This window comes from Camelus dromedarius, chromosome 12, assembly GCF_036321535.1.
Source record: "Camelus dromedarius isolate mCamDro1 chromosome 12, mCamDro1.pat, whole genome shotgun sequence".
Lineage (NCBI taxonomy): Eukaryota > Metazoa > Chordata > Mammalia > Artiodactyla > Camelidae > Camelus > Camelus dromedarius.
Genome location: NC_087447.1, coordinates 31,941,006 through 31,960,967, shown reverse-complemented (window position 1 = coordinate 31,960,967; position 19,962 = coordinate 31,941,006). Strand labels below are relative to the sequence as shown.

At 35.5% G+C, this 19,962-nt stretch overlaps 1 protein-coding gene and 1 long non-coding RNA gene across 2 annotated transcripts; one reads left to right on the top strand and one right to left on the bottom strand.

The window, feature by feature from the left end:
* Positions 1-3,941: 3,941 nt before the first annotated feature.
* SVIP (small VCP interacting protein) lies at positions 3,942-10,641 on the bottom strand. Its single transcript, XM_031459870.2, has 4 exons — positions 10,478-10,641; positions 8,288-8,338; positions 7,644-7,757; positions 3,942-4,066 (listed from the first exon to the last, which is right to left on the bottom strand). Exons 1-4 carry the CDS (start codon positions 10,529-10,531, stop codon positions 4,052-4,054), a joined length of 234 nt encoding a protein of 77 aa, XP_031315730.1. The 5' UTR covers positions 10,532-10,641; the 3' UTR covers positions 3,942-4,051.
* A 202-nt stretch (positions 10,642-10,843) lies between these two features.
* LOC135322586 (uncharacterized) lies at positions 10,844-19,406 on the top strand. Its single transcript, XR_010383241.1, has 3 exons — positions 10,844-11,079; positions 16,036-16,224; positions 17,917-19,406. It is a non-coding gene; the product is annotated as an uncharacterized LOC135322586 (long non-coding RNA).
* Positions 19,407-19,962: the final 556 nt, after the last annotated feature.

Genomic DNA, 19,962 nt, shown 5'->3' with positions numbered 1-19,962 from the left:
GACATTGGGGTCTGCCTGCGAGGTGAATGGCACTGAAGAAGAATATGGAAAAACGAGACTATATTCAGAAGGAAATAACCAGGTGTAGACAGCTCTTACTCATTGACTCCCTAGTGGAAATTACTAGGTTCTTTTTTCAAAATTGTTTGGGCTATTATAAATCTTGCATTTCCCATATAAATGTTAGGATCATTTTGTCAATTTTTCTGAAAAAGCTTGCTGGGATTTTTCATTTAATTTATTATCAATTTGAGAAGGCCATCATGACAATATTGTATCTTCCAGTCCATGAACATGCGATGTCTGACCACTCATATTCTAAAAAATTTCTCAGCAGTGTTTTGTAGTTTTTAATTCACATCTTTTACTTCTCTTGCTTTGTCCTAAGTATTTTATCCTATGTGCTGATACTGGATGCTTGGAACTTTTAATTTTCAGATTGTTCATTACTTGCATATAGAAATAGAATTGATCTTTTCCGTATAAAGATTTGGTATTATGCAACCTTGCTAAATGTAAATGTATTAGTTCCACACATTTTTTGTGTAGATCCTGAAGAATTTTCTACATCAAGACACTTGGTATTTTTTTTAACCGACTTTCAAGTATGTCTGGTACTTATAACCTGACTAACAAATGTATAATGAGAAAAGGGCACCTTAGGAGTGGAGTGAGGAGTTTAGGAAACTCCTTGACTTCTGACTTATGTGACAAAAGAGATTTCAGAGAAACAGCCTAGACAGAGCCAGTTTGTGTGCAAAATTAATTCCATTTGAGGCAAGTTTGAAGTACCTGCAAAAGATGGCTCAAACTTGCTTTTATGACTAGAGGACATTAACTGGAAACTCAACCCAAGCCAAGTGTGGTGCTATAAAAATAGACAATTCAATGCAGGATACAGCAGAAGTATCACATCCGGGTCAAGTAATTTATGAATATTCAGTACTTAGACCATAATGATCATATTTAGAGGCAATATTTACAAGATGAAACATACCTAGAAGGGGGAAAACAGGATAATAAAAAGTCAGATCACATGAGAAATTTATCGTTTGAGTTGTCAGGAAACAAACTTATCAAACCAAAATTTCTTCAAAGTCTGCTATATATGCAAATGGCTGGTGTCAGTAGCTTTAAAAAAAAATCAGAGGAAAGAGTACCACATTTCAATCAACCTATAAAGCACATATAGCTGTCATGGGAATCTGGGATGCTTACCTGGGGAGTTAAAGGAATACACCTTAAATGTCAACCCAGATAGGTATGCATATCTCCCTACCTCTTACTGACCTGGTTATGCAGGTATTATTCAAATCTAAAACTGACAAGAGGTACTTTTTCTTCTAAGGGTGTAGCATAATTCTTATCAGTGAAAATAAACAAGTTGAACTGCAGAAGGAGAAAAGGAAAATTCATAGCTTATGTCAATTCTTCTGAGGTACCAAGGATGACAGAACCTTTATTACAATTTTTCTCTAAGAACACAGGAGACTAATAATGGCATATCTCCTTGGGAGTACAGGAAAAGAAACATGCCTATTTATAGTTAATTAAGGTATAGTGAAGATAAAATTTTGCTAAACAGAAATGGCCAAAGCCAATTTTTTTATATAGGAAAATGTATATTTGTACCCCTGAAAGGCAAAATACAGAATTTATAAAACCATGTGTGAGAAAACTATTAATTACATTCCAAATACAATCAGTGGAACAAGAGTATCACATACAGATGTTTAAAAAAAACATGCCTGTCAACAAAGGGGCTGTGTGACAGTACACAACTTTTTGTTACCAGTCATAGTTAATAGTTTAATGATTAGAATGAAGAAGCAATGATTTAAGCATTTTACATCTTAACATGATTGTTACATATAAGCATTTTACTGTTTCAGATTTTAATAATTTGGTTGGGGGGTCTGGGTGACATTTTAAGGATTATAATGGTTTCCTATTTAAATTATGAATTATAGGAAATTGGCTCTAAGCTAAAGTTTTCATCAGGAACTGATTCATAACTCTTGAGGAAGATGCCTGGAGAGTGTGTGTGTGTGTGTGTGTGTGTACATTGTTTTGAAGTAGTCACTTATTAGTTTCCTATCAGGGATCAAGTCTCCCCTTACTCCTTCCTCTTCCTAACTTTTGAGTACAGCCCCTTAGCCCAAGCAACCTGCGTGGTTTTGGAGAAAGCCGTTAACACCCAGGGAGGCAGGGCATGGCCGGAAACGGCATATCCCACTGTTCCTAGAAAGCACTACAGCAGCATAACGTTCTTGGATCAACAGTAAATAAGCATGGCATTTGGATATAAACTATTAGAAATAGGACATCATCCCCTGGATATAAACTTCTTATTTATACCAACCCAAACTGTCACTCTCTAAGATGCAGTACAGATAAAACTGTTCTTTCTGCGTTAAACTGGAAGGAAAAAACCTGCACAGTTCTAGGATGACAGGCTCTGGTTCTATATCCATTCATCTATTAATGGTCCTCTTCCCTTTTTGCCTCAGAAAACTTAACTGTATAATAAAGTCAAAACTTTTATTTCTAAAATATAATGATTTCACTATACAAACAAAAATACCACTGATCTTCTAAAGGATGAAGAAAACTGAACCTGTCTCTAACTATACTTCTTGCCTGGATATTCATAGAATATTTCATTCCATGGTAGAAGAAAGTGATTTTTCCAATGAGGAGTCAAGAGTTCTACATTATAGTTCAAACTCTCCAAAATTAACATAGACAATATACTTCAATATAACACAACTCTTGTGGGAGGGGTAAGTGAGATAGTTGTTCAGTTTCTTCTTGCAAATCAAATGAGCTGGTCTGTTTAATTTACAGTCTCTATTGCACTTAATATCTGCAAATTCTAATTTAGGGTTTAGCCTTATCATCCAAAAAAGCAACCAAATTAAAAGATACAGTAATTCTTCCATTTTCGCTTATTATATACAAAAAAACTCAAAAAATAAAATTGCTATAAAACATGTTACTCATGAACAAAAATCTAAAAAGCTTATGACAATGCATCATATAGAATTACTTTATAACATTTTTTAAGTTTAAAGTAGATCTTTTTAAATATAGTACTTACACGTTTCTTTTTCATACATTCATACTTGCCTTGGCAATTTCACATCTGTATAAATATTATGATCATCCTTTAATAAATACAAAAAGAATAAAAACACCTATGAAATTTGGAAAGATACATTACCATTAAGTACAACCCATCCAGATTCTTAGTTTAACTCATTCATTTACTACAAAGATCTTTGTAGAGCTGAATCTGATATTGTGTAATAGTACATCACTGCCCTCTGATGGTACCACTAACATACAATGTTAAATTCAGCAAGCAAAACAACAACAACAACAACAACAACAACAAAAACCTTGACTATAATGTAAAACACAGTATGTTAATTTTATAAGCTACAGAAGTAGAAAATAAATTAGGAGAAATTCAACATTTTCTACAAATTTTCATTTCTTAGTAAGTTATAAAAATTTATTGTATTCCTTCACTAAGCCCTTCACATGATTTTTCAAGATTTTCCCTGATGATTTTCAGTTTAAAGGCACTAAATCCATAAGTTTAAGCAAAAGTCTTCATATATAAGGAAATAAAGAGATGTAAGGTTAACTGGCAAACTATAGATGGCTAGATTATTTTAAAAAAAAAGGGAAAACACAATTGCAAACCTTAATATTTGAGATGTATGCAGAATTTCCACATGCAATATACAAATATATATTCACTATTTACGTCCACGTTTTAACTACTTAAAATTGGCAAATCACCTATTGGCAGAAGAGTAAATGCAGGGAAAATAGATATTTAAAGAAAGATCTGGCCATTTTCTAATTCTGAAAATCAACAGCATTTTCAATATTTCAATTATGAAAAAGCACTGCATTCAAGGGTACCAAAATTATAAAGTCTGAATCTTCATTTATTCAAAGAGAAGAAATTAAATTGAGGATGTCCACTTGATTGCAGATTTTAGTTCCTGGCAGTACACTCTTCCACTCATTTTATGCTTTATGAAACTGTCCACTAGAAAAGAAAAATATACAGAGGAAAAAAAAAAACACAGAGAAAAGTAAATTTTATTTAAGGTTATGTAACAATATTCCAGTAAACAAACTAAGAGGGGAATATGGGCTATACAAATGCAAAATGATCTCTGTGAATAGCAGCAATTAATAAAACTTGAAATTATAGTCAAAAGCCTGATATAAGATATATAATGGTTTAAAAATATTAAGAAGTAGAACAAAATATCCAGGCAGATTAATGAGAACTAGATTTCAAATATACAATCATCAGTAAAGGAAAAACAAAACCAAATATCTCAAGACAAAGGTTAACAGTGAAACTACAAAATAAAAATAATGAAATTCTTGTTTGAGGCACGGAGCAAAGAAATGATAGAAATTATTAAATAATGGTTTGGAAAAGTCTTTGCTTGATTTGAGAAACTATTCCATTTGCTGTTCTGTTTAATCACGTTTATTAAATCTGTAACAGCAAGTTCTGAAAAAACCACTGGGATAGGGCCAGAGATACCTGCTAGTCTCTTGAGCAGCATTTTCTAAGTACATTCAAGGAATATTACTGGGTATTGCATATTTCTTAAAAATGTGTATTTAAATAAAGTTTGAAAGTTAAAGGTTAATCCAAGTAAACTTGCTTTCCTTTATTTTAGGACTTCTTAGAGACTTAAATACTGTGCCTTTTTTAATCTCCAAGAAGGAGATTCAGTATATAACAGAGTATTCAGGATTGTAAAAAAATTTTTACCACAAGACTCAATTTCCCACAAAATCTCTCTTAGGACTGAGCATTACAAACACTAGAGCAGTAATTCTCAATCAGGTTTGACATCAGATTACCTCGGGGAGCTTAAAAACCCCAACGGCTAAGCCAGGCTCTGAGGGATTCCGACTGGTGTGAGGTCAGCCCCAAGGTTCAGCCTTTCTGAAAGCTCCCCATGAGCACCCAGCGTGCAGCCACAGTTGAGAGCCACTACGCTGGAGGTCTGCCACTGCTCTTGCGCTGGTACATCCTGAACTGATGCCAGTTTGTGTCCTGATGCCATCATCACACTGACATCTTAAAACAAGGCTGCCTTTCCAGAAGACAGTGAGCACTGCCAATGCCAACTGTCCTGGCCGGAGACAGAGCTAGTCAGATGTACGTGAGGAGGCCATGAAGACAGGGAAGGACAGGTTTTCCGTATACCATGGAGTCAGTCTGGTTAGGAAGAACTGAGCTACACTATAGAATACTCTGGGCCTGACCGCGGCCCTCACGGGACCGTAGGCCAAATGGTTTGACGATTAAAGTTACTCTCTGTCTTGTATCTTCCTTTTTGCTATCCCCAGCCTCCAAAAATTCATTTTGAACTTCACTGTATGCTCTCGATGAGCAACGCAGGTGGTCAAGGAAAAAAAGTTACCAAATTTAACATTGAGATGTTTTTCATTTAGAGCACTTCTGAAGGGACCAGAAGCAATATAAGACCTAGTTTATTTTTAATCTGCAGGCTTCAGGGCAGGAAAACTTCAGGTTTAACAAAGAAAGCCCCTTTCTCTCTTAGTTTAAAAACTGATATTAAATTTGTTGGCTTAGAACATGTAAAATAAGTACCTTCTTAATTCTTACTATATATACATAAGAAATGTGCTTTTTTCTAACATTATATGTGACTTTAAGTCATTCAGAACTTCCATTTCTTTTACTATGAAAGAGTTGATCTCAGCATCCTTTTCAGTCCCATAATTTAATTTTCACAAATGTTTTGTTTTTGAGAATCCTATATGAAGTAAACCTGGTCACATAGATCTTTATCTCAACAGAATATTGAAAGCTATACTTCTGATAAATATTTGACTTTGTATCTCCCAACTGTTTTACTTTACATTTAATCTATTCTATTATGGCAACGTATTTATATATATAGTTTTCTCCAACTATTAATTCACTTTTGCCTTTATCTATTGGTCAATTTTCTTTAAGTTATGCTTTCTCATTTTAATTCTTAGCCAAGAAGATTGTCTCAAGCTTTAAAAAAAGTTTTATATATGTATATACATATAAAACATAAACACAATGGTCACAGCCATTTACCTTAATTTTGAAAGCAGCTATTTTACACATTGTTAAAAGTTAACAACAAAACACTGTTTTCTTTTACTTTTATCTAGTAAATGAAACTAGATGAAGTAACATGCAATGATAAAATATACACAGAAAAATCTTATTTCCATGGGATATTCCTGAGCCAGAATCACTTCTGCTCCTCAACTGCCTCCCCAACAAGTTAGGGGTGTACACACCTAAACATATTTATACAGAGTTTTAAGAACAAAAACCAAACTGAATTGAGAAGACAGTGAAACAGCTAAACAAGTGCTCATAAATCTCATAACTGAGAAGTTAAATTTAAATGACAAATTCAAGACATTTCCCTTTTCACAAATACACTTGAGAAATGTATTTCCTTTAAAAGTAGACCCAATATTTATATACAGTGGAATACTACTCAGCCACAAAAAAGAATGAAATAATGCTATTTGCAGCAACATGGATGGATCTAGAGAATATCACACTAAGTGAAGTCAGAGAAAGACAAGTATCTCATGATATCATTTATATGTGGAATTGAAAACATGATACAAATAAACTTATTTAGAAAACAGAAACAGACTCACAGACACAGAAAACAAAACTGTGGTTACCAAAGAGGAAAAGGTGTGGAGGAGGGATAAACAAACTACTGTATATAAAACAGATTAGCAACAAGGTCCTGCTGTGTAGCACAGGGAACTACATTCAATATAATAACTGAATCACTTTGCTGTACACCAGAAACTAACACAACACTGTAAAGGAATTCAATTCATTTCAATTTTTAAAAAAAAATGGACCAACGAAGAAAATTTTAATATCTGAACCATTATTTTCCTGAGCTTTAACTTACAAAATTAAACCTTTATAGTCCTGAGAGACTGTAAAGATGCCCAAGTTCAGGGCCCTTGTTTAACTTGCCCATCACTGTACTTCTCGTGTCAAGAGCGACAACTGCTATGGTTGGGAGGGGAATATATCAGACTCACCACTGTATACCCTATTGCCCAAATTAACATTTACATAACTGTGATAATGTGTGACAATGGGAAGCTCAAAAATCTCAAATCATTGAGTGAAAAAAGCGGAGGTTGTAGTGTAATCCAATTTAGTAAGACTGATGTATGAGATTAGAAATGACAGTGTCAAAATGACACTGAATTTGGGTCATTTTTTATTTTCTGCTTTATATTATTCCATATTGCTTAATTTTCTACACCTTTAAGATTGTCATCAATTACATAAGTATGAAGTATTATGATACACAGTTAAGAGAATCAGGGAAAGTCTCTTTTCAGTTTGGGGAAAAAGCAAATCTATTCCAATGAACACTGGAATGTCCAAATAAATTGACACTTCTTCCAATCTATATTATTCATGCTTTAAAATGAGTTCACAATTTTAAGATAATCCATTTCCTGAGGAAATTTCTGAATGGGTTGCTACTTAAGTTTTTAAAAATTCCCAGTATATTAAATTTAAAGTAAATTTAAGTACTTACCCTAAGTCCGCCTTCTGGTGGGGGTCCAGATGTAGCAATTTGTTTTTCCATTTTTTCCTTTTTCTTTCTCTTTTCTTCCACAGACTGAACATTCAAAATGCCCCGAGATGCAGCCTTCAAAAAAATTGTTAAGAAATGTAGAAAAATAACAAAAATCAGTTTCCAGTGTCCAGTAGGTGTGCTTTGTTTGTTCGTTCCTTGTTAGGTTTTTCTTTGGAGGTGGGAGCTTTGGCCTATTTTTGGTAACAAAGAATTAGACTATTTCTACAACAGCTTTACATGAAATATATTTTCATTTCTTCATAGGGTATTTTGCAACCATACAAATTTCTCCCCAAAAGTTACTTCATATCTGTCAGTGTTTTGTAGGCACTGTCATTTCATCCCAAGGAGGAATGTTATTAAAGGGGCATCTCACATTACAGAAGACATGTGTATGGTGATTTTCATACCATAAATGATATAAATACATTAATGTAATTTAGAGCAACACAGAAATCATTTTGAAAAATGTTTACCTTCAATTTGAATTTATAGGATATCAAATACCATTTTCATTAGTGAATACTACTAGTAATAGACATCTATAAGGGAAAAAAGTACAAATTTAATTATCTAAGGCAGAATTTTATTCTTATTCTCACCTCCTTCTGTCTTCTCTCTGCAGCCTCTGCAAGCTTTGCTCTTTTCTCTTCCTAGGAAAAATGTGTAAAAAATGTTTTAAAATAAAACCAAACATATTCCTTGATAATTTATACACTTTTATTATAGGTAATATAACAGTTTACAAAAATATTAACTACTGGCCCAAAATGTCCCACTAAGAATGCCATTATTTAAAATATTTATAAAACACTCAACTTTCTGAATTTAGTTCTCCCAATCAGTATACCTTCAAATAAGCACATGATGAGACATGTATATATATAACATATATATAGTTTATCTCATGTGTATATATATATACACACACACACACACACATATATATTGGCCTATAAAATAATCTATGCTTTTTTTTTTAAAGGGCTTACAAGCTGGTCAGGACAATAATAAAACAAATGACATTTAATAATACAAGCAGGGAAATAACATGGTTTGATACTGCCAGTCAAAAAGGAGTTTGAAGTGGGCTGGTGTTTTCAGGAAAACTTCATGAATGAAATGGACAAACCTCACCGTGCAGGACAGGAAGGACTGGAGGAAATTTATGAGATGCACTGTTTCTTGTTGGGAAACAGTGACTATAATTTTTCTATATCATGTATTACTACTTTTCATAACCATAAGTTATACACTCTTTAAATATCTAAGACAGTAAGGAGCATTCTCTTGGGAGCTGTACTGATCATTCTCTTGCTTCCCATACCACAATACGTTCCTTTGTTCATTCGTTCATTGGACAAATACTTATTGAACAACTGTCACGCCTCAGGAAATTTTCTAGGTGCTGAGGATATGGCAGAGAAAAAACACAGATAAATGTTTCCACCCACTTGGAATTTACATTTCAATGAGGACAAATAGTCAGATATAATCAAATGAATACATCTGTCAGACAGAAGTTAAGAGCTTTGGAGAAACAAAAAGAAGAGGATGAGGGAAAAGAAATGGAAGGATAGGTGAGTGGGAGAGTGGAGGCTCTATTTTATTTACGGTGGGGAAGAAAAGCCTCCAAGATAAAGTGACATTCAAGTAGTGAGCCATGTGGTTATCTGTGGGGTGTGGGAAGAGCTTAACAAACGCTGGCAGACTGGTATTTTATCAACAGCCATATAAACAAAATTAAGAATATTCCAAAGGAACAGTAGCAAGAAAGACAAGCTGAACTTTCCCATATCAACCTGCAGGTAATTTTGAGAACTTATGATCAAATGACTGAAGAGTTAATGTACTTCCCTAAACAATTCATTTCCTTCAACGAATTTTTAGCTGGAAAGGAGAAGAGAGGAATTTAGGTTTTCTGTTATCAACTTCCTGTATGGACTACTAATGTAAAAATACTGTTAAAAAGAGAAAGCTACATAAAGTATAAATGCATTATACCACAAACCACCTAGTTAAATCTGAAATTATCCAGCTAAATAACCAATAACTTACAGTACGTCTCAACTATTGCATGGGGTAAGTCTACGTATTTTTAAAAGGTATTTCTTGTTTATCTGAAAATTCAAATTTAACTGGGCACCCTGTATTTTTATTTGCTAACGTGACAACGTTACAAATTGTACGTTCTGCACTACATAAGATGTTCTTTAAAAAAAAAAAAACGAAAAGAAAGATAAATACTAAAGGGGAATCATTGATCAGTACAATGTCCAATTAAGCGGAGTGTACGAGACTTTACTAAGCACCTTCTCTGAGCAGCTGGTACAGACACAGGAAAATGCACATCTCCTAGAACATGAAACACGCCAGTTCACGGAATCTCTTCTTGCCCCCTACCTAACTCCATCTACCGCATCTCCGGGAATGGCCTCCACACCGCGCCTTCCGCGTACGCCTGCGTCCCACGAACTCCCGATGTCGCCAGCCAGCGACAGGTAAAAGGACCCTGGAGCCTCCTTTCGACAATTTGTTTCTAACGGAAGCGGACGGACCCACGCGGAGGCAGCTGCTCCGGTCCCGCTGGCAGGACCTCAAGGTCCCTGGGAGCGTGTCCACCCGTCTCCGCCACCAGGGTGCCCCTCGCACAGGCTGTGCGGCCCGCGCCACCGCGTCAACCGCCCGCCCGGGCGCCCGCAGCGCGGGGCCTCCACGCGCGCCACTCCGGGAACAGGTGCGCGCGACGCGGGCCGGCGGACACAGGGACGCGGGGAGGCGGCCTTACTCACCAGGTCTGGCGAGGGAGGCTCGGCCTCCGTGGGACAGGGATAGCACATCCCCATGGGGGTCGCGGCCGCGGTAGCGGGGTGGTCCCTTCCCGGGCTCGCCCCAGACCAGGCCCGGAGAACTGCGAACTGCGCGGTCAGCGGCGCGTCCCAGTCAGCTGTGCTCGCTCCGCCCCCACCCGGCGGCCGGGCTACCGAGCAGCGGCGCTCCGCCCCGCCCCGCCCCTCTGCGGCAACGCCCCACCCCCACCCTGTCTCGGCTCCGCCCGCCCCGCCTCGCCTCCGGGGCTCGGCTCCGCCCCCCGGGGTGCCACGCCCCACCGCGCCACCCCGCCCCTTAACTCGCCTTCGCTCCCCGGAGGCAATACCCCAACCTGACTTGCAGAGGCTCAGGTGCTGACCAGGCCTCCGTGTCAGGAAGCACCTGCTGCGGGCTGCTTACAGAAGGATGAAACAGCTGGCTCTGACCTCCAGAGCTCTTCCAGGCTCTCACCGCCTGGCCCTTTATAAATGAGTGATACGACTCTGGAGAGTCTATGCTACTACCTCTTTTGAGAGAAGGTACTCCGACCTCCAAGAAATTCAAGCCAAAATTTCAAGTTGAGGTTAGCACTCTTTTCCCTTTTTTAAATTTATTTTTTGTTTATTATGATGTTTTCCTTTTGCTTGTTTGTCTTTTTCGGGGGAGGTTATTAGGTTAATTTATTTATTTTAATGGAGGTATTGGGCATTGAACCAGGACCTCCTGGATGCTAAGCACACACTACCTCTAAACTATACGCTCCTCTTTGCACCTTACCTTTAAGTGCCTCTCAGTACTGTTCCAGTTGATAGGACAGAATGTAAAATCCATTACTGTGTTTTAGAATTGAGCCTCATGAATGTGGCACTTAGTTGAGATTCCCTTAGTTTCTGGTGCTTTGGATTCATTTATTTCTCCAAGAGTAATAATACTGTTTGATTTGTTCAGCAATATTTTAATTAAATGCTTCTCAAATGTTAATAGGCATAAGAATCACCTGGGCATTTATATAGATGTCAACTTAGCACCTATAAATATGAGTTAGCATATGAGTTAATAAATATCACAACCAACTGGAGATATTGGAAAATTGATGTGAGCATGCTAGGTTCTTGATTTTAGTCTTCTGTTGACAGTTTTATGAAACCATCAAGTTTTCCATTACAATTTTTAAATTTCTTACCCAGTTCAGTGGTATGATCTGAAAATCATCAGAAATCTGTACTTGTCAAAAAGTCTTCCTATTACTTCTCTTAAAGATGAAGTGTTTTTTGCAAAAGCATCAGAGTAAAACAATGACTGTCTATAAATGACGAAAGAATTTAAAAGGCACAGTTGAAAATCTGACTGCAACGCAATTGACAAAGATACGTGGTTACTGCTGTGACATACAACAGTTTAAGATAATTACTAGACTTATGACTGATAATATGTTACTAGGGTGTATCAGTTTTTTTAGGAATTCCATATAATTTCTAGAATTTCTGTATTAATAACATTCATAATATAATCTAAGAAGTTTTATCACCACTCCTTTGACAATGCTTCCCATGTAATTTAACATACAAAATAAGCCTAAATAGTTTAATAAGTCTCTCTCAGATGCTTCTGTCACTGTGAAACTATACTTACTCACTTAACCAAAGTGACAATAAAAGATTTCAAAAGCAAATACTGAAAGTTGTAACAGCTTACCAAATAAAGGTAAAGAAATTTTATAATCAGTTATCAAAAACCAGTAACTATTTTAAGAAACTAGTTAACAGAGAGAAAACCAAATTCAGGCATTGGACCACTTTACCTTTAGTATTAAAGTTCATTTACTCAGTTAAATTAATTCTAATCTTTATCAGTCCTGACCACACGTAGACCTTTCTAAAGATTTTTTTTTTTCTCACAACCTTCTACAACCTTCTATATCCATATTAATTTGTCCCTTATTTTCTTTCCCAGGTAGAAATAACCAGCTTTAGGACAAAATTCCTTTCCCTTAACAAAATGCATTTCCATCCTCATGCCTTCTTTTTCTTTGCAGACAAAGATGTTTTTCTTGTTAATTTTTAGTAGTTTTAATTACACATTTTAATTATAATTCTTAACCTTAAAAACCTTAGTTTCTAGTGAAAACTAAGAAGTAAGCAATTATGAAATTTCACATTATCATTTTGTAGATAGGCAAATTTATTTTGAGGGTAATTAGGTTTATTTATTTATTTATTAGATTTAAAAATTTTTTTTTAAATTGAGGTACAGTCAATTACAATGTGTCTATTTCTGGTGTACTGCACAATGTCCCAGTCATGCATATACATACATATATTTGTTTTTATATTCTTTTTCATTTATTATTTTTTAATGGAGGTATTGGGGATTGAACCCAGGACTTTGTGCATGCTAGCAGGCACTCTACTAGTGAGCTATACCCCTCCCCATCATACATAGGCAAATTTATAAATACTATTTGTAATTTCTAAAAACAGATGCTTCCTTAAAGAAAATGCCTCAGTGTGGCACCAAACATACTTACTAACAGACTCACAGACAGAGAATACAGACTTGTGGTTGCCAGGGGGGTGGAGGGTGGGAAGGGATAGACTGGGATTTCAAAATTGTAGAATAGATAAACAAGATTACACTGTATAGCACAGGGAAATATACACAAAATGTTATGATAACTCACAGAGAAAAAAATGTGACAATGAGTGTGTATATGTTCATGAATGACTGAAAAATTGTGCTGAACACTGGAATTTGACACAACATTGTAAAATGATTATAAATCAATAAAAAATGTTAAAAAAAAATAGTCTTAAATGTCTTTAGTTTCTCTGTAAAAGAAAGCCTATGTCAATAATTAATGTTCCAGGATCTTACTTGGAAATGGTCTGGATAGTCAATGAATTCCCTTCATTTACACGTTTCAAGTTACAAAACAATCTGGAGAAACTATTTTTAGATAGACATATCCAAAACGTAATTATTCCTAATTAGTTCACCTAAAAGTTTTATCTCATTTACATTTAATTTACTTAAAAGTTTCATCATATCAAGTTATTTTTCTTGCTGACAAATTTTGTAACAGGAATAACAAGATCTCATTTGATTTCTAGCAAACCTAGGTACAATAAAAGTATTATACTTAATGTTGACTACCCTAATGACATGTCTGTGTTAATTAAACTTAAACTTGTTTTCATTCATTAAAATGAAATCTGTTTCATCTAATCTAGTAGTCCTAGATCATGTGATCCTGAAATTCATTTAGCATAGTTTTTTAAATATTTCTAAGTCTTTATATGAACATTTAATTTCCTTTAAGCCAACTGAATAGAGCTCTTTTACAAATTTTGGCAATACCACATCTCTACAACACACAGACACAAACAGACATCCCGTCATTTCCATTAAAAAATTCAGCCATGAATCAGTTACAATAATATAAAACCCATCAGAAGAGGCTGGATTCAAACCGAGTTTCTAGCAGATAGAACAAATCAACGTCACCTCTTTAGAGGGAGAAACCCTTTCTAATATTTATAGATAAGACACTTAAAGTTTGTATTTGTCCTTGAAACGTCAAGTTCCAAATTAACTTCCCCCTTTTTGTTTTTTCAATAAAAGTTACCTTCCTGAAATTTGCATTTTAGAAAAGATGCCTGAGATTAGAGTACCTGAAGAAGACCAGGTAGAACATTTGTCTTTCAAAGGTGTAGGAGGAAAAATGCAGCTACTTCATTCCTTTTGTTATTGTTGTTAGTGTGCATTTTACCGCTGCATGTTATTAATACTATAATACATTAATTTTTCTTGAAAGTCAATTATTTTAAAACAATTTTAGGGGTTTTATATTCACTCATATATGCATCATTTTCAGAGCTCTTTTTTCCAGGATGCAAGGTCTGTCTGGTAATTTTTCTTCCACCCAAACAACTTTCTTCTGCAAGTCTGCTAGTGATAAATATTTTTTGGATCTTCTTTTATGGGAAAAAAATTTGCACTTTGCTTTCAGTTTTGAAGGATATTTTTGCTTCAAATAAAACTTAACATTGACATGGTTGTTTTTTAAATTTTTTTAAATCAGTTCTATAAAGATGCCATTTTGGCTTACATAAATTCTAATGACATTTGTGGTTTTCTTATGCTTTATCTCAATATTTAATGTGTACCCTTCCCTGTTGTTTTCTCTTTTCTATATTTTTTAGCAATTCAATTGTAAGTTAATTTGGTAAGATTTGGGCTGTGTCTTGCTTGGTGTTCATTAAACTTGGGATCTGTGGGTTTAGTTTTCATAAAATTCTGAAACACATTGAGAATTTTTTTTTTACTTCTATCCTTCCCCACTCAGACATTCCCAATTATTTATGTGTTAGACCATGCAATATTGTCTCACAGATCAATGAGGAGCTAGTCATTTTCCCAGTCTTTTTCTCTTTGCCTCAAGTGAAAGATCTGACCTTGTTGAGTTCACCCTATGCACACAGCTTAGCATTCAGTAAAGACTAAATGCAAGCCATAATGCAGATCTACAAAGTGCTTGAATGGTTTCATACTTTCTGAAATCCTGCCCCACAAGTTCCAGTTACCCTAGACTCCCTGAATTCTTTTTTTTTAAATAATTAATTAATTAAATTGAAGTATAGTTGATTTATCATGTTGTGTCAGTTTCTGTTGTACAGCATAGTGATTCACTTACACATATATACATTCCTTTTCATATTCTTTCTCATTAGAGGCTACTGCAAGATATTGAATATAGTTCCCTGTGCTATACAGTAGGTCCTTGTTGCTTATCTGTTTTATATGTAGTAGTTAGTATCTGCAAATCCCAAACTTCCAATTTATCACTCTCCCACTCCCCCATAACCATGTGTGTTTTCTATGTCTGTGAGTCTATCTCTGTTTTGTAAATAAGTTCATTTGTGTCCTTTCTTTTTTTTTTTTTTTTAGATTCCACATATAAATGATTATCATATGGTATTTTTCTTTCTCTTTCTGGCTTACTTTACTTAGTATGAATATCTCCAGGTCCATCCATATTGCTTCAAATGGCATTATTTTTTATGGCTGAGTAGTATTCCATTGTATACATATACACCATGACTTCTTTATCTGGTCATCCATCAATGAACATTTAGGTTACTTCCATGTCTTGGCTCTTGTCCGTAGTGCATGTATCTCTTTTCTTGTGGTTTGATGACTAGAGAAGTTCCTTTAACATTTGTTGTAAAGCTGGTTTGGTGGTACTAAATTCTTTTAGCTTTTGTTTATCTGTGAAGCTTTTGATTTCTCCATCAAATCAGAACAAGAGCCTTGCTGGATAGAGTATTCTTGGTTGTAAATTTTCTCCTTTCATCACTTTAAATATATCATGCCACTCCCTTCTGGCCTGTAGAGTTTCTGCTGAAAAATCAGCTGATAACCTTATAGGAGTTCCCTTGTATGTTATTTGTTGCTTTCCTCTTACTGATTTTAATATTTTCTCCTTATTCTTAATTTTTGTCAGTTTGATTAGTATGTGCCTTGGTGTGTTCCTCTTTAGGCTGATCCTGTGTGGAACTCTCTGCACTTCCTGTACTTGGGTGACTGTCCTCAAGTGAGGGAAGTTTTCAGTTATTACCAGACTCCCTGAATTCTTATCTCTGATCCTCACCTCAGGAAAACTGCTGTGCTCTGCTTGTGATCCTCTTCCTGCATGAAGATCTGGAAAGCTCCTCCAGGCAGTAACAAGGTTCACCTTGTTTCTCTTCTCTTAAGGATCACAGCCCTTTTTTGACTTTTGTGTATACTCTGAAAATCACTGTTTTTAATATTGTGTCCTGTTTCCTAACTGCTTACAGTGGGAGCATAATTCTGGTACTTCCATTGTGCCCAGAAGCAGAATTCCCTGTACTTCACTGTAAATTCTATTTTGGAGACTGCAAATAAGTCACTGAGTATAATGTTTTTATAAATTCAATAGTTGGTTATTCTTTAATCCAGAAAATGACTGATAATTCCACTAGCATGTTAGAAAATACTTATATAATTAAGCGAGTTTTCACAGAAACAGACATGATTATCATTTCTTTTCTAGGTACAAACAATGAGGTATAAAATAAATAAGATGCAGGGATGTGTGTACAGTATAGCGAATATAGCCAATACTTTATAATAACTATAAATGGAGTTCAAATTTCTATGAAGATATTGAATCACTGCATTGTAAACCTGAAACTAATATTGTTAATCAACTGTACTTCAATAAAATACAAAACAAAACAAAACTCTCCCCAAAGACTGTTTGAAGATTCTAAACATTTTGTTTAAACACAAGTCAGTATAAATATACAGAAGAAATCTCTTCCCCTCTATTATTAAAGCATAATTCTAAATCTCTAAATAAGTCGTAAGTCCAACTGGAAAAATTTAAACATGAGTGTATCATTTTCTAAGGCCTATGAATATTGTTATTTGTTGAAAGCAGACCTCAAATCACCACAGAAAAGAAAGCGGTAGTAAGATATGGTATTTAATAAAATTCTAGACCCTGTGGCTTGGGTGTTAAATGGTTGCACTGTGTTTATTTTGCTGAAATGACAGAGCTCTGCCTTTATTTGTAAAATGAAGTCAGATCACAAAATGCCACTCGATGTTAGAAATCTGCATATTTTGGTCTGGCGTGATTTCTTCCATACAGACTCCAGCTTTATGTCCACTAGAAGAGATGAAAATACACAAAGAACAATAAATCCAATTGAAATATACAGAAGGAAAAGTTTATACAAACTGTAAATTTTCTGGGAAAGGTCTTAGAGGTAGAAGCCTTTCTTGTCCACAAAGACTTGTATGAAGAGCAAGAACTGCTCTTCTAAATTAAAGCAAGGTCACATTCAGACAGAAGCCAGATATGAGAAGTACTGTTATAAAATAAATCATATGTGGGGATCAATACAATATAAACATTTTTTTTTTCTATTAGTCAGGCAACAAACACTACAAGCAGGGAGAATTTGTAGAAACCAAAAATAACAATTTGGAGAAAGGGTAAAGGCATTTCTAAACATAACAGATGTGACAGAGAGGTTAAACATAAGGATTTTCTTTCCAAGTCTTATGGTCTGTAACTGACGGAGACAGCATATTATACGCATCTGTTGAGAGTTTTGCTAAGGGTTAACTGCGCAAATGTAAAATGTACTGTGCAGGCATATTCTAATGCACATCAGGGAGACCAGGATCGTGGGGGTGGGATTACAAACACTAGTGCATCAGAGCAAGGGAGGGGTGCTGTAGATACTTAAGACAGTATAATAATGCTGTAATGTAGAGGAGCCTGGGTTTCTATGTGGCAACATGTAAACTCCCTGGATTATGCAAAGACAAATGGAAAACAAAGCTAATGGGCTTAACTTTTTCTCATTGTTTGTATTTTTCCCCCCAGAAACGTGAGGAGGAGATGTTACAGGAGGATCACCACAGCCCGAAAAGGAAAGGAAGATACTTTCTTTCAGACTAACAGGACTTCAGTTCTCTTCAAAGCAGCAAGGAAGCCACTTCATTTTTTAACCACTTCAAACATACTTATAGCTAAGAGTGGCCAGTGACTCAGTTTTGACCAAAGAAATATATGCAGGGGTTTTCAATCTGACATGTAAAGAGTTTAGAAATCATCACTACCATCCTTACAACGAGAAAAATGCTGAATGAAGTGAAAATCAACAACTCTCCTTAGATCCATCGGAGAACTGAGGTCACAGGGCAAACTACCTTGCCTAAAACTGAAGAGACAATGCTATGAGGAGGAACGCTTAAATTTTAAAGGATGAATTGCTGAGGCTCAGTATGGATTAGCTTGAAAGTGTAAAAACTCAAGGCTGGCAGCAAGCCTTACGGAAGCCCTAATATTCCCTTGAGTGAAGATTAGAGAAAAATCTCCTTTTGCTTCCAGCAGTAGGAGGGGAAAAACAATGATTCTGAAATTCCTAGAGCTCTCTGTTCTCCTCAATAGGGCATGACCTTTAAGGAAACTATTTTATCAGGACCTAACCAGTTCGGGTTTGATCGAACCCTAAGTGACCTAGAGGGAGGGAAATGCCCAAATCTAGACCATTCTACATGGGGGAAGGAAAATACTCAATTCCAGATCCCTATAGCCTTCTCTCTCACTTATGGGAATGGTGGCCAAGTTGTTGTTAAGAAAGTCACATCCCAGAGACACAGACTTATTAAATGACAGACCTAATCATAGGACTATAATGTGCCTTTCTTACCACCAGATCAGTGAGGCTCCTCTATGATATCGGGGGAATCCAACTTAAAGAACTGCAAGCCTTGGACCCTATTTAAGAAAGAGTCTCTAGGGGGACACAAATCTAAGAGGAAAGACAAAAATAAGGACATGAGAGTAACTTCTTGCCTGACACCACAGCTATAGCAAACAGAAAACATAGCCTAAATCCTAGCCAGATAAACATAAAACCTAGAGGCCTATCTCTCTCAGTTTCTGTTACTCAGTACATCATATCTGACTCTCAACAAAAGATTATAAGATCTGCTAAAAAGCAACAAAACAAAACAAACAATAAAACAGCCTGAAGAGACAAAGCAAGCATCAGATCCAGGCTCAGATACGGCAGAAATTTTGGTCAGACTGAGAATTTAAAATAATTATGATTAATATAGTAAGAGCTTTAATGGAAAAAGTGGACAAGATGCAAGAACAGATGGGTAACCTAAGGAGAAATGGAAACTGTAAGAATCAAAAGCAAATGCTAGAAATCTCAAACATTGTAGCATACACTAAGAATGCCATCAATAGACTGGACATGGTAGAAAAAATAATCAGAGAGCTTAACTGTACATCAATAGAAGCTGTCCAAACTAAAAAGAAAAAGAAGTCTGAAAAAAAAAACAGCAATAGAATATCCAAGAACTATGGGACAATTAAAAAGTGTAAAAAAATTCTATCAATAATTAGTAACTTACCAAAACAGAAAGCACCAGGCCCAGATGGGTTCACTGGTGAATTCTACCAAACACCTAAAAAGAAATTACACTAATTTTCTACAATCTCTTGCAAAAAATAGAAGTAGAGAGAAAAATCTTTAACTTATTCTATGAGGCCAGCATTACCCTAATACCCAACCCACAAGAGAGGAGATAAGAGACTATTATCTCTCAGAGTATAGATACAAAAATACTCAACAAAATAGTGAGCAAATTGATCTGACAATGTATATAAAGAATTGCATACCATAGCAAAGTGAAATTTGTCCCAACACTCTTTCCTTTAAACCACAGCATCTCCAAGAGACAACTACAAAGGAGATTTAAGTAACAGATGAGAATTTTATTTGGATTTTAAGATAACTTCCCAGATTGCAATTACACAGTTTTCAAAGGAAAGGGGAAACAAATTTTAGAGTATTACATAAATTAAAAATAAGGATGTCTTTCGCATTTAAAGATCTGCTGATTTCAGTGAAGT

Bases quoted from the DNA above. Each gene is read 5' to 3' on its own strand.
- SVIP (XM_031459870.2), bottom strand. From the start codon at position 10,531: ATGGGGATGTGCTATCCCTGTCCCACGGAGGCCGAGCCTCCCTCGCCA. The intron at 8,339-10,477 runs GTGAGTAAGGCC...CATTTTTCCTAG, and splicing joins AGCCTCCCTCGCCAGACCTG to GAAGAGAAAAGAGCAAAGCT. The intron at 7,758-8,287 runs GTGAGAATAAGA...ATTTTTTTGAAG, and splicing joins CAGAGAGAAGACAGAAGGAG to GCTGCATCTCGGGGCATTTT.